Source organism: Ranitomeya imitator, chromosome 1 (assembly GCF_032444005.1).
Source record: "Ranitomeya imitator isolate aRanImi1 chromosome 1, aRanImi1.pri, whole genome shotgun sequence".
In the NCBI taxonomy this organism is placed as follows: Eukaryota; Metazoa; Chordata; class Amphibia; order Anura; family Dendrobatidae; genus Ranitomeya; species Ranitomeya imitator.
The window spans coordinates 400,528,533-400,544,359 of record NC_091282.1 but is presented as its reverse complement, the minus strand read 5'-3'; the positions used below and the strand labels follow the sequence as shown (position 1 = coordinate 400,544,359).

Genomic DNA, 15,827 nt, shown 5'->3' with positions numbered 1-15,827 from the left:
ATAGTCTCCATTGAGGCTCACAATCTAAATTCCCTATCAGTATGTCTTTTGAAGTGTGGGAAGAAACCCACAAAAAATGGGGAGAACATACACATGCTTTGTAGATGTTGTCCTTGGTGGGATTTGAACCCATGACCTCAGTTTAATGGGATAGGTGGTGGATCCACTGTGTCGGGGACCAAGGAAAGCTTGGAGGGATGTTACTAGGAGCATCACAAAATCTGACCTCAGATACACAGCAGCATGTGATCTAAAAAGAGACAAAGGAGGTGAACCAGGTGCTACACTAGGATTGACCTTGGCTAGATGACAGCTGACGCCCCTAGGGACAGGTAGCTGGGACGGCCCAAAGGAAGGTACAGTAGATGCAGGCAGGCACTGTAAACATGGGAACCATGGATGCAGACAGGACCGGCTGATGTGCAGATGACCGGCTGGCATAGAGATGAGCACTGGCAGGTGCAGGCTGGACCGCCTGTTAGACAGGCGGGCTAATAGGCAGGTATGCAGGAATATGATCACTGGGTCCTAAGAACTAACAAGGGTGTTTAGTAACAAACTTGCAACCTTGCACAGGCACCTCCCTTCAGGTGGAGTTGCCTTAAATAATGAGCGTCTCCCAGTCATTGGCTGGATATGTGAGGAAAGAGGGAGACAGAAGCGCAAAATAGGGTCTTATCCCACAAATTGAATAAGCGGTTTGACAAAAAACTGCTCACCTGGTATTAAATATTCAATGTGTAGATAAGAGCTGCCGCAGATCCACAAGTCGGTCACCGACTGCATAAAACAGAACTCTGCAAAGGAATACGTAGATTTCGTCCACGCTGCCCAAATGATGAGATTCCAGAAAGTTAATAAAGTTCGACAGTGGTTTATTCTACGCGTTTCAAGGTTTTTTGCAACCTCCTCTTCAGGAAATACCACATAGAACATGTCATTTGGAGAAGTGCTGTGTGCCCCATCCTGCGATGCGATTCTGAGGGTGCATGCAATCTTGCAGGTGTGGTGCACATCATCTTTCCCACTCTGCCACTGAGCTTTGGCAGATGAGTGATTTCCTTCCTTTCCTTTATTCCAATTCATCATTAAATAGGAATAAAAAGTCGGACTAAAGATTTTAAATAAAATAATTTTTTTTTATTAATAAAACATTTATTTTTAATTGATTAAAATTTAGATCCATACAATTTAATTTTTTAACTAATGGTTTATTTCATCATGTGTCTCTTCCACATTGGATACGCTTCCAGGAACTTGTTAGCATAGCCGAGGGGTCCAAGTGTCTGGCGGCGGATCTTGAGGAAGTTGAGGCATATCTTTTGGAGTTAGTCAGAGATGTGCTTTTCTTGCTCAGTATATATCTGTTTTTGTTTTTTTCCCCTTTTTCTCCTGGTGTTTAAAATAGACATGCTAATATAAAACATATTCTATCTTTTACTATGACCTTTTATGCAAATAGCATACTGTCTGCTAACCATGAACTTTGACATGTCATCTGACTGTCATCTGACTGCATGGCGCTTGATTTTTTAAAATCTGTGTGTATTTAATGCTCCACCTATGTATGTTCCATGTGGTATTTCCTGAAGAAGAGGTTGCAAAATTTTTTGAAACGTATAGAATAAACCACTGTCAAAGTTTAATAACTTTCTGGAATCTGTAACTACGTGTGTTGTCCCTTTAAGAGGACCGGATTGCATGCACGCCCTAAGCACAGTGCCCAGGAATCTGCATGCAGTGCATGCACCCCCGACAGTAGCCGAAGTGGGAAACAGGGGCTGCGGCGGCAAGTCAGAATCTTTGCTGGGGAAGAGGAACAGCAGGCAGAGATGACGACGCTACTCACTTACAAAGCAACCGTGTTAACCACTGAGCCACCTTGGTAAACAATGAGGCACCTTGCTTCCCATCTGAGTATATACTTGTATGATATTGTACTACTTTAACCCCCAATATGCCTGGCCTTTTTGGTGTGTATAACATTGGCTACTGTAATTACCTCTGCCTGTTGCTGGGGGTGTCTAATTATGATTCTTTATTTTGGGGGGCATCATTTTTCATGTGTTTGTATTTGATATTGTTAATTTTAATAGCTTTTTTCAATTTTTTTAGCTCACATCTGTTCTTGTTGGTGTATGGGTTCTTAAGCATATAAGGCTAGCAATATATCAGAGACTCTTTTGTGTTGTTTCCTTTTTTTTTCCTCAGCATATTGGTTTGTGTGGGTGTCCACATTCGTGTTTGTCTGATGGTTGTGATTATTAGAGAAAGTTTGATGTGTGATACAAGTGACACGCAGTCCATTATTTCTATTCTACTACATTTTTTTATCCTAAAGATTGCATTTTTATTGTTAATATATTTTCTTATAGGAGCAGATTTAAAGGAAAGGGCAAAAATGCACCCGAGTGAAGTGGGACCATTTGTTTCAAAAGCGAGGGCATTGATGAATGAATTTGGTAAGTATCTTCCACATTATTTATACTTATTTCTAGAGAAAATATAAAAGAACAAAATAGGCAAGAGCAGTGGAAGTGTACACTTTAGTGTACGGTATATTATTATGCCTATCTGATCTGTAGTCAACAAATGAAAATTAAACATTTGCTACCTACCTGCGACAAATGGGCAAATCTTAAATATGTCCATGTTTTATGGATTATTCAGTTTAAAGGGGTTTTCTGGCTGAAACTAAACTTCTGCAGTCAATCTAGGGCATTACAGATTGCTGAATCCTGTGTGCTATAATAAAAAGTAAATTGTGCTCATGGGCTGACTAACAGGGAAGTCCTGACACTGTCCATATTTTATGTTCAGCCCTGAAAAACTCCTATAAATAACAGGCAACAGTTATCAAAACAGACGCAGAGGAAATGTACAGGAGATTCTCATAACAGCCAGTTAAACTTCAGATCTCGTTCAAAACCACCTTTTGAAAATGAAAGACAGAGCTAATCACGTCGGTTGGTTACTATTCCACTTTTCTCTTGCAGCAATTTTGATAAACATCCTCAATTTACCAAATGTAGTGTACTAGTATATAGAATCTATTTAACTTCAAGGCAAAATTGCTAATACTTTTTCCACTTTGATTGGCTAAGCGGTTAACCTGCCAGCCAATACACTACATCCCATGGAGCAGATGTATGAATGTATTTGACGGCAATCTGTCAACGGATTCATGCTTCATAGAAAAATATACTGATTTGAATCGTTCAGCCGGGCTCTGATTCACACTGCCCACAGGTTGAACTGGGTGAATCCGATGAAAGATTTTCTTTAGATCAGTTCTTTGGAGTAAATACATTGAATGGTGTTTGAGCTGAACTGCATATTTCTGAAAACACTGATATGAGTTCAACCTATTTTATCAATGTTTTTGAAGGAAATTTGATTGCAGAAAATAGATTCTCAGCTAAACTGAATTTCCCTTTTTATCCTTCGGGGTCTTTGCAGACCCAAAAGCATAATAAACTGAAGATGTAAATGAAAAAAAAAAAAAGCTCAGTCACCCGCATCGTTTTATCATTGACACTCGTCTGAATTCCTTGACCTGTGACTTCTTCCTTTGAGACCTGGGATGGTTTTGTACAAGATCACATGAGGTAATGGCAGGGATTCTACACTTAGCAGCGATAAGATGATGCAACGAGGATCGAACAGGCGACAGTATAAGGTTTGGTTTTTTTTTAACCCTCTGATGGTGTAGCAGCTGTTATTCTGATTTCGTCCACGCAGAACCAAATTACAAAAAAAATGCATTTTGGTGATTATTGTAATATTCTAATAGAATTCAATTATTTTCAAATACATTGTCTGATCTCTAGTCGTTGCTGTTGTGTATAATATACATGGTAAGAATATGGCACAGCTGCAACCCTACCAAGACCTGGTTGTCCACCTAAGCTCCCATGCCAAAGAAGGAGAGCACTAACTAGAGAAGCAGCCAAGAGGCCTATAGTCACTCTAGAGGAGCTGCAGAGATCTACAGCTCAGATGGGAGAATCTGTTCACAGAACAACTATTGGCGTGCAGCTCAGACTGGCCGGTAGCTCCCCTGACCAGAGAGTGACATCATGTATTTGTATGCAGCTGTCACGATCGGGTCGAGAGCCGCTGGCCATTCTGAGCAGTGTGATGCAATAGTTGTCCAGGTTAAAAGGCCCAGTCAAATGCTCATACGTCTTATGCTCCACAAATCTGGCCTTTATGGAAAATTGACAAGAAGAATACCATTTCGGAAAGCAGCCATAAGAATTTCCGTTTGCAATTTGCAAAGTCATGTAGGGGACACAGCGAGCATGTGGAAGAAAACCAAAGTAGAACTTTTTGGGTTAAATGCAAAACGCTATATGGGGCGGAAAATGAACATTGATGAAAACATCAACCTCATAATCAAACAGGGAGGTGGCAGCATGATGGAGATGCTTTTCTTCAGCAAGGACAGGAAAGCTTTTCGGAGTTGATGGGAACCTGAAAGGAGCTAAATACAGGGCAATCCTGGAGAGAACCTGTTAGAGGTTGCAAAAGACTTGAGACTGTGGCGTAGGTTTAGAACGACCGTAAACATTCTGCCTGCTACAATCAAATGAGAATGTAAGAGAGTGAGCGAGAGACAGGCTCTGTGGATCCGAAACTTTGCCTTCTGCACATAATGCTTTTAAAATTTTCATTGGACTTTTGTTAGTTTTTCATTTTTAAGTGTTGCCTGCTTTCTTTCATTACATTTATCGGTGTGTGTGTGTGTATACCTACCCTCATGACCGAAAGTATTGGCACTTTTAAAATTATTCCAGAAAATAATGTAATTCTCCCAGAAAATCATTGTAATTACATATGTTTTGTTATATACATGTTTATTTCTTTTGTGTGTATTGGAACAACACAAAAAATAAAAACAAAAAAAAGCAAATTTCACACAAAACCCCCAAAATTTGCCTGACAAAATTGTTGGCACACTCCACTTAATATTTGGTTGCACACCCTTTGGAATAAATAACTGCAATCAGTCGCTTACTATAGCCACCAACAAGCTTCTTTACAACTCTCAACTGGAATTTTTGACCACTCTTTTGCAAACTGCTCCAGGTCTCTCATATTTGAAGGGTGTCTTCTCCCAATGGCAATTATAAGATCTCTCCACATGTGTTCAATTGGATTTAGATTCAGACTCATTGCTGGCCTCTTCAGAACTCTCCAGCACTTTTCCATCCATTTCTGGGTGCTTCTTGAAGTATGTTTGAGGTCATTGTCCTGCTGGAAGACCATGACTTAGGATGCAAACCCAACTTTCTGACACTGGGCACTACATTGCGACCCAAAATGTCACGGCCACTCCTTTTGCTCATACTTACCCGCTGCGGCGTGCTCCTCCTGCAGGCGCGTCCTCTCCTTCATTCTTCTCCGCTCTCTGGCTCTCGTCGGGTGCGCATGCGCACCGCTCGCTCCAGCACTTCCTCTTTCTGATTTACAGGGGCTCTGTATTTCCTCTCTGTGATCCTGGAGGACCGTGACCCGGAAGTCCTCCAGCACTCCATGTATATAAGGCGATTCCTTCCTCTGCTCCTTGCCTGTCTGTCATTTGTGCTTCTGTGACTCAGGTCCACCTTTTGTCTTTGCACTGCCTGTTTTGAGTCTCCACTCTGTCCAGCCAGTTCGGCTTCTCTGTCTCTCCCAGGCTTCCTAGCCTCCTCGTCCAGTCCAGCCCTCCCAGTGTCCTCTCCGCACTCTGTTAGTCTGGTGTCTCTGCCCTGTCCTGCTTCCTTTGTGTCTTCCCCTTCGCAATGCTCCTTTGGTCTCGCCTGTACCCAGCTCTTACCTAACTGTACTTCATCTTACCCCGCTATATATATATATATATATATATATATATATATATATATATATATATATATATATATATATATATATATATATATATATAAAACTTCTGACATGTATATATATATATATATATATATATATATATAAAACTTCTGACATGTCTCGGAATTTCCAAGCAATAAATTTTATATTTTTTTTTTTCTGACAAAGAAAAATGGTCAAAATGGTCAAAATAAAAAAAAAAACGCACTTTCAGACCTCAAATAATGCAAAGAAAACAAGTTCATAATTATTTAGAAACAACAATACTAATGTTTTAACTCCGGAAGAGTTCAGAAATCAATATTTTGTGGAATAACCATGATTTTCATCACAGCTTTCATGTGTTTTGGCATGCTTTGATGTGATGGTCTCTTAATTTTTGCCAGAGATATATATGTTATGCCTAGCCCACACATGATCCACACCTGCTGGCTAATGAAATTAACAGCGGTACATGAACGCATGGCAAAGCAGATGAACCAACTGCTAGAAGCAGGCCACCATCCAGCTTGGCTAACACAACAACAACTTGCCTTACAACAACATGGAAACTCCTGTCAGGCATCATAGCCACCAAGCTACAGAACCTTATGAGCCAGTACATGAATCCAGCTCATAAAGGCATTGGGACCAACACCAGAGGCTCTAAACACCAGCTACTAGCAGATAGAGCAGTCGCTCAAGACTCAAGATCCAGACAGACAAATCTCAGCACAGCCTGTATTGACTACAGGAAAGCCTATGACTCTGCCACACACATGAATCTTGGCTCTCTACAGTGTCAACAGGAAATTAAGAACCTTCCTCAGAAACTCAATGGGGCTATTGAGAACAACAATGGAAGACAACTAGCACAAGTGAGCATCAAATTCGGCATATACAAAGATGATGCACTGTCCCCATTGCTGTTCTGCTTAGGCTTGAACCCGCTCAGTCAGATAATTACAGAGTCTGGCTATGGATACAAGTTCAAGAGTGGAAGCACCATCAGCCACCTCCTCTACATGGACGACATCAAGCTGAATGTGAAAAACAAATGAGACATCCATTCACTGATCCACCTGACAAGGATCTACAGCAAAGACATCGGGATGTCCTTTGGACTGGAGAAGTGCGGCCGGTTGGTAATAGAGAGGCAAGGTTGTCAAGACTGATGGAGTGGAATTACCAGCAGGGCACATAGCCAATGTACAGACATGCTACAAGTACCTTGGTATCCCACAGAGATACGGTAAACATGAGGAGGCAAGGAAAGCACAACATCTAAATGCCATCAAAGGGTAAGACGGGTCCTGAAGAGCCAGCTCAATGGGAAGAATAAAATCTGTGCCATCAATATGCTGGCTAAAAGAGGAGATGGAAGCTGCAGATATGAACGCCCGAATGCTCCTCACAATGCATGGAGGTCTCCACCCTAAGTCTAACACCCAAAGATTGTATACCAACAGAAAGGAGGGTAGTCGAGGCTCGATAAGCATCCATGCCACCAAGACGGAAGAAACAAGGAGTATCCAGGAATACATCAGAAGAATGGCACCAAAAGATGAGATGCTGAGAGAGCTTAAGGTAGCAACAACAACAGGTTTGGAAGGAAGAACAGGACTATGAAGCAACATGGCAAGAGAAGCCGCTGCATGGGATGTACCATCGACAGATAAAGGAGGTTGCTGACATGGAGAAATCCTACCAATGGCTGGAAAAAGCTGGAATTCGAGACAGCATAGAGGCACTAATCATAGCCGCAAAAGAGCAATCACTAAGCACCCGATCCATAGAAGCAGGAATCTACCACACAAGACAAGACCCAAGGTGCAGACTATGCAAAGAAACCTCAGAAACAATTTGACCCCTAGTGGCAGGAGGCAAAATGCAAGCAGGTACAGCGTATACCGAATGCCGCAACCAAGTACCCGGAATTGTACACAGGAACATCTGCACAGCATGTTGGCTAAGTCCAGGTGGGAGACCCCAGAAAAAGGGGTGGAGAATGAAAGGGCTTAAATCCTGTGGACTTCACGATCCAGACGGATAAGCAGGTGTTGGTTAACCAACCAGACATTGTGATAGTAGACAAGGATCAGAAGACAGCAATGATAATAGATGTGGCAGTGCCAAGTGACCGCAACATCAAAAAAGAAATATGAGAAACTGGAGAAATACCAGGGCCTCAAAGGAGAACTGGAGAAGATGTGGAAGGTGAAGGCAACAGTGATTCCCTTGGTGATAGGAGTACTTGGAGCAGTGACCCCTAAGGGTATGTTCCCATGGTCAGTAAACGCTGCAGGTTGGACGCTGCGTACATGCGCAGAGTTCAACCCGCAGTAGCCAGGTGCTACAGCATAGTGGATGGGATTTCAAGAAATCCCATTTCCACTATGCGTGCATGGTCGCCTCTGTGAAGATGCACATGCGACGCTCAGTCTCCGCAAGATAAATATCACCAGTCCAATATATTGGAAGCAGTGATTCCGCACCGTTCAATGAACACATATCAAACCACTTGCGTTCAAAAGACGTGTCCTAAGTTGGAAAAATGGCTACAACATATCCCAGGAGCAACTTCTGAACTCTGTCCAGAAAAGAGCAATGCTGGGAACAACGAAGATCCTGTGCAGAACTCTCAAACTCCCAGGCCACTGGCAGAGGAGCTGATAATGAGAAAGGACAAAAAAAAAACACCCTGCTCAAAAAAATAAAGGGAACACTTAAACAGAATATAACTCCACATAAATCAAACGTCTGTGAAAAGTCCACTTAGGAAGCAACACTGTTTGATAATCAATTTCACGTGATGTTGTGCAAGTGGAATAGACAACAGATGGAAATTGACAATTATCCAGACAGACTCAATAATGGAGTGGTTCTGCAGGTGGGGACCACAGACCACATCTCTGTACCAATGGTTTCTGGCTGATGTTTTGGTCACTTTTGAATGTTGGTTTTGCTTTCATACTCGTGGTAGCCTGAGACGGACTCTACAACCCACAAAAGTGGCTCAGGTAGTGCAGCTCATCCAGGATGGCACATCAATGCGGGCTGTGGCAAGAAGGTTTGCTGTGTCTGTCAGCGTAGTGTCCAGAGGCCGGAGGCGCTATTAGGAGACAGGCCAGTACACCAGGAGAGGTGGAGGGGGCTGTAGGGGGGAAACAACCCAGCAGCAGGATCACTACCTCAGCCTTTGTGACAGGAAGAACAGGAAGAGCACTGCCAGAGCCCTGCAAAATGACCTCCAGCAGGCCACAAATGTGCATGTCTGCACAAGTGGTTAGAAACCGACTCCATGAGGATGGTCTGAGTGCCTGACGTCCACAGATTGGGGGTTGTGCACACAGCCCAACACCGTGCAGGACGCTTGGCATTTGCCACAGAACACCAGGATTGGCAAATTCGCCACTGGCGCCCTGTGCTCTTCACGGATGAAAGCAGGTTCACACTGAGCACATGTGACAGACGTGACAGAGTCTGGAGACGCTGTGGAGAGCGATCTGCCTGCAACATCCTTCAGCATGACCGCTTTGGCAGTGGGTCAGTAATATTGTGTAGTGGCATTTCTTTGGAGGGCCGCACAGCCCTCCATGTGCTCTCCAGAGGTAGCCTGACTGCCATTCGGTACCGAGATGAGATCCTCAGATCCCTTGTGAGACCATATGCTGGTGCGCTTGGCCCTGGGTTCCTCCAATGCAGGACAATGCCAGACCTCATGTGGTTGGAGTGTGTCAGCAGTTCCTGCAAGATGAAGGCATTGAAGCTATGGACTGGCCCGCCCATTCCCTAGACCTGAATCTGATTGAACACATCTGGAACATCATGTCCCGCACCATCCACCAACGTTACGTTGCACCACAGACTGTTCAGGAGTTGGCAGATGCTTTTGTTCAGGTCTGGGAGGAGATCCCTCAGGAGACCATACGCCGCCTCATCAGGAGCATGCCCAGGCATTGTAGGGAGGTCATACAGGGACATGGAGGCCACACACACTACTGCACATAATTTCCTTGTCTTGAGGCATTTCCACTGAAGTTGAATCAGCATGTAACTTCATTTTCTACTGAAAATATGTCTTATATTCTAGGTTCTTCAAAGTAGCCACCTTTTGCTTTGATGACTGCTCTGCACACTCTTGGCATTCTCTTGATGAGCTTCAAGAGCTTTCAAAGTTTTTCCAATTTTTCGGAAAGTTGTTTCACACTTTTCTGTTAAGTATATAATTCCACATGTGTTAATTCATAGCTTTGATGCCTTCAATGTACAATTTTCATAGTCATGTAAATACTGAAAAACCTTTAAATGAGGTGTGTCTAAACTTTTGGTCTGCACTGTGTATATATATATATATATATATATATATATATATATATATATATATATATATATATATATATATATATATATATATTCACACACATACATATACACATACACACACACACACACACACACACACACACACACTGTACTGTACAACAGTATCTAGAGCATGGAGCAGATAAAGGGAGACAGGTCAGTACACTAGGAGATGTGGAGGGGGTTGTAGGAGGGCAACAACCTAACAGCAGGACTGCTACCTCCTTCTTTGTTCAAGTAGGAACAGGAGAAGCCGTGCCAGAGCCTTTAAAATGAGCTACAGCAGGCCACTTTAATCTGTGCTTACTCATACTTTCAGAAGCAGACTCCATATGGGTAGTATGAGGGCCCGACATCCTCAAGTGGGTGTTGTGCTTACAGCCCTACACTCTTCAGGGCGATTGGAATTTGTCAGTGAACACCAAGATTGTCAGATTCGACATTGGCGCTCTGTGGTCTTTAACGGATCATAGCAGGTGCACAGTGAGCACATGTGACAAACGTGACAGAGTCTGGAGACACCGTCGAGAGCATTCTGCTGCTTGCAACATCCTCCAGCATGACCAGTTTGACAGAGGGTCAGTAATGGTGTGGGGAGGCATTTCTTTGGAGGGCCGCACAGTCCTCCATGTGCTAGCAAGAGGTACCCTAACTGCCATTTGGAACCGGGATGAGATTCTCAGACCCAATGTGAGACATTATGCAGGTGCAGTGGGGCCTGGATTCCTTCTGATGCATAAAAATGCTAGGCCTCATGTGGCTGAAGTGTGCAGCATGATGAAGGGATTGATGCTATGGACTGGCCTGTCTGTTTCCCAGACCTTAATCTAATCGAGCACATCTGGGACATCTTGTCAATGTTCCATAGACCAATGTCATTTTGCACCACAGACTTTCCAGGAATTGAGTGATGCTTTAATCCAGGTCTGGGAGGAGATCCCTCAACCGCCTCATCAGTGAGTAGAGATGGGCGAACCAGAAGTGTAAAGTTCGGGGTCCATAATGAACAGCCACTGTTGAGACACAGATGCGGAATGCAGACTTCACCAGGAAGCCCATGTTACTGTTCGGGTTCTAGCCCCCGATTACTGGGTATTTCTCACACTGTCATCTTCTTGACAGCACGAGAAACACCAGCAGCTCTGACTGGTGATAAGATCATTACTCCCATCAGCCTACACCTGCTGTCACTAGTTACAGCGAGAGTAGGCGGCTGATGGGATCATTCATCAGCCTGCGCTCTAAGTAAACAATAAAAAAAAAACTCTGTGGGTTCCCCTGCATTTTTTGTAACCAGCCATGCAAAACTAACTGCTGCGGGCTACAACCTTTCGGTTTCAGCTTTTGCAAGGTTGGCTATCAAGATTAGAGGTGTCCCCAATAAATTAAAGAAAACAGTGTAGGGTCTCCTCCCTTTTTCACAACCATCTAAGCTAAAGCAAACAGCTGGTGGCTGGTAAAGGGCCATGGATATTGGCCATCACCTCCCAAGCCTAAAAATAGCAGCCTACAGCTGCTTCAGAAAAGGCACCAATTCTGGCGCTTTGCCTGGCTCTTCCCACTTGACTTGTAATTTGTGGGTTTGATGTCTCCTTTGTATTATCAGGTGAAATCAAGCCCACAGCTTAGTAATGGAGAGGCATCTATAAGATGCTGTCCATTACTAATCCTATAGTTATACTGTAAACAAACACACAGCCAGAATAAAGTCCTTTTATTTGAAATGGGGAAAAAAAAACACTTTTCCTTTTCTATTTTAAAACAAACACCATTATACTCCCTTAACACCCATTTAATTGAAGCCATAGTCTCCTGTAAAAATCAGAAAATAATAATAAAAAATACTTAATGCCCATTCCATTGAAGCTATGGTCTCTTGTAAAAAAACAAAAATGAAACAAAAATAAGCAACCAAATCCCTCATGTGTCTGCCGTTCTGTCCCATGCCATAATCTATATCTAGGATAAATAGTTTTCAATCTGGATAATGGCAAGATGCGACCGACCAGGCTGAAATTCACTGGAGAATAAGCTTCTGCGAGGTCCGTGACTAGTGGTGACATCATCGGTGTTCTCGCTGAGGTCACTGCAGTTCAGAGCCCCAGCTGGGAACGCAGCCTTAGTGACCTGTGGTAAGTTCGATGACATCACTGACAGAGCGTCGGACAGGTGAGGGATACGGTTGTTTTTTTATTTGTTTTATACAGGAGGCGATGGCTTCAATGGAATGGGCGTTTGATGAGTATAATTGTTGTTTATTTGTAAATAAAATAGTAAAAGTGTTTTTTTTTATTTCAAATAAAGAACTTTTATTCTGGCTGTGTGTTTATTTATAATATAACTATAGGATTGGTAATGGATAGGCATCTTATAAACGCCTCTCCATTACTAAGCCATGGGCTTGATTTCACCTTTGTATTGTCCGGTGACATCAACCCAACAAATGTGAACCATACTTGCCATCATCACAAGGCAAGTGGGAATGGCCAGGCAAAGTGCCAGCATTGGCCCATCTAATAGATGCACCTTTTCTGGGGCTGCTATTTTTAGGCTCGGGGGTGGGGAATATCCGTGGCTCCTTACCAGCCTGAGAATACCAGCCCCCAGCTGTTCCCTTTAGCTTGGCTGGTGGTCAAAAATGTGGGGGACCCCACACAGTTTTTTCCTTTATTATTTATTTATGTATAGTGCAGGCATCGGCTGATGAATACTCCCATCAGCCGCCGCCTGCTCTCACGGCGTCACACTGGCGTATTGCATCCGATGCGAGATCATTGGATGCGATATACTAATGACACTCGGCTCCTGCTCGCAGCAGAGCAGGAGCCAAGTGTCATGCGTCTGTGCTCCGATTCTCTCGCACAGGGAGTATCGGAGCACCGCTGCGGAGGAGGCGGAGAAATGAATTTCTCCATCTCCTCCATTGCTGGGGTCCGCTTATAAGGCACATCACTCGGATGATATCCGAGTGGTGTGCGCTGTCTCACTCGCACCCATAGGCTTATATGGGTGCGAGTGAGCTGAGAGATTTTCTCGGACCAAGGAAAACGGCCGACAAAAAGTCGGCTGCTGGGAGCTGCCGCATAGCTTAACATTGGTCCGAGTGCAATGTGATTTTTTTTTTTTTTTTTAATCACATTGCGCTCGGCCATTTAAAACGCCAGTGTGACGCCAGCCTTATAAGGGGCAGTTGGCGTAGGGCTGATGGGAGTAGTAGTCACATTTAGTGATATCTATTTTTTGAGCTGTGTGTGCATAACTGTATAATAGTATATTTAATAAAATATAATATTTCATTAAATGAATACTGAAAGTCTTCTATACATGATGTGCGAGTCTGATAGTAGGATTATGGCCTGAATGAACTTACTAAATTTCAGAATATGGATTGTGACTTAGAAATAAAAAATAAAATGCACTCTTTTACATTCTGAAAAATGGATTAGTCCTTTTCTCATGATGCATACTTTTTCGTTTCCAAGACAAAAGTGAGCAATAAATTCTCACTGCGGGTGGTGCTAAACATTTCTAGCATTAATAGTCCCAATTGTCATTTCACCCTAAATTAGATATAAATTTGAAGATATGGGTTTAATGATTACTGATTGGTTCAAAACATAAATTCCTTTTAACGATCAATATATTTAATCTGCTATAAATATGAAGAGGCTATTTCTTCATGTACCCAGTAAAGGGGAACTAGATTACACACAGCTTACTCTAGGGCTTTGCCAGTTTTAGTTACCGTATATACTGAGCTAGATGTGCTTGACTGGTGAGCCATGCAATTTTACAGAGTACCAGGCTACAAAAATGAATTTTTTTTTTTTTTGTGGACACTCAATAACATTGTGGTGGTGGTGGGTACATCTGCTGTTAGGTATGACTTCCTGCCACATATTTGTACAGCTTCTTTCCATATACAAATGCAGAAATGTAGAACTCAGCAGCAGATAAACCACAATGGTGGTTTGGACAACGATGAAACTGGAGGTACACTTCTTCACTTTCCATGAGTAAAGTGTAAGTTGTAACTAGAGTTGAGTGAATTTTTCAAAATTCGGTTCGGACTATGATCGGCGGCGAATATTGTTTTAGTAATATTTGCCGAACCCAGCTGAATGTCATTGGAGTCAATGGGAGTAGAAATGAACGAATATGTTTGGAACCGAGCATCAAACATAAATTCGGCACGATTAGGGTACCAATATGGCACGAATATGGCAAATTCAGATTTGGCGACTGATTACGAACATATTCGCTCAACTCTAGTTGTAACTTCACTGGATTCAACATCGACCATAAGTGGGAACTTCTTATACAGTAGGATACTAATGAGTATAACTAGGGGATACTAAGGATCCTGGCGAATGGGTCTGTATTGTTGAACATGGCTACATGTCTCCAGTCAGTGGCGGGGCTTGCTGATGGAGAGTTTTAAGCATAGTGGTCACATGTCGTATTTTAATATCATAATTGAAATAATTTTTTATACCACTACTCATGGCATTCATTTAATCAGACTTCAGTGGTGTTCCAATGGTGGTGTGGATTATTGGGCACATTTATTATGTAATTTTGCCAGATTTTTTTTCCCCCACAGTTGCTTTATAAAAACATGGCTTTTTGTATAATGTCCATAGCTACTAAGCCCCTTACTTTTATTTCACCTTTTGGTTCAGATATATAAACAGTTTTGTTTTTTTTGTTTGATTTTTTTTTTCCTGGTTGTTAGCAGCTCACAGTAGTATTTGTTATATTTGTGTATATAATAAATATATACAGAGCACAGAATTTAATTTAAACTATTCTAAAATGCCTGCAATCTACTCAAAATCAAAATTTTCCAATATCTAAGCGTTTGATTTCCATCATCATGGTCTACAAATCATGACAATCTCTATTTGTCTTATCATGATCTTATATGTTGTAACCCAATGTTGTTACCAAACATGTATAGTGTTCTTTTTTTTTTTTTCATTTAGGTGGTGAAAAAAAAGATAGGCATGAGTAAGACCGCTATAGGTCGAAACGCGTAGCCTTATTCACACAATCACCTGTTTGGTCCATCTTTTGTAAGGAATATTCCTTTTTTATTGCCACTTTGGATAAATAAAATATACAACTTTTACCCATCTTGCTGGAGCTGGAGTGACTACATTGTTTGAAGTGGTGAAAAAAAAATTAAAAATTTGTCCAAAAACAAATGTTTGCTTTTGTCGCCATATTTCGAGTCCCGTAATGTCTTCATTTTTTGGGATATGGGGGCTGTATGAGGGCTTATTTTTTGCACCCTTAGCTGATTTTTAAAAAAAATTTTTTACTGAAACTATTTTGATGGAAATATGATGCTTTATTCCATTTTATTGCAATGTTGCTCCAGACAAAAGAACTCTGACGTTTTTTATTTTTTTCTCGTTACGCTGTTTATCGGATTACTTTATTTTATATTTTGATATTTGTGAACACAGCTACACCAAATACGTGTATTTTTTTAAATTTGAGTTTTTATTGAGGCAAAAGAGGGTGATTTGTACTTTTGTATTTTTTTTTCATATTTTAAAAACTTTTTTTTCCCCTCACTTTTTACTGTATTTAAAGGGGTTGTCTGGTCC

General features: G+C 42.0%; 1 protein-coding gene across 2 annotated transcripts in view; it reads left to right on the top strand.

Annotated features, from left to right (window-relative positions):
• Positions 1-15,827, top strand: part of AUH (AU RNA binding methylglutaconyl-CoA hydratase) — a 409,285-nt gene that overhangs the window by 94,630 nt on the left and 298,828 nt on the right. For both annotated transcript variants that reach the window (XM_069762322.1, XM_069762325.1), the window contains exon 4: positions 2,376-2,462. In XM_069762322.1, the coding sequence (XP_069618423.1) occupies positions 2,376-2,462 (87 nt within the window). The remainder of the gene's footprint in view (positions 1-2,375; positions 2,463-15,827) is intronic.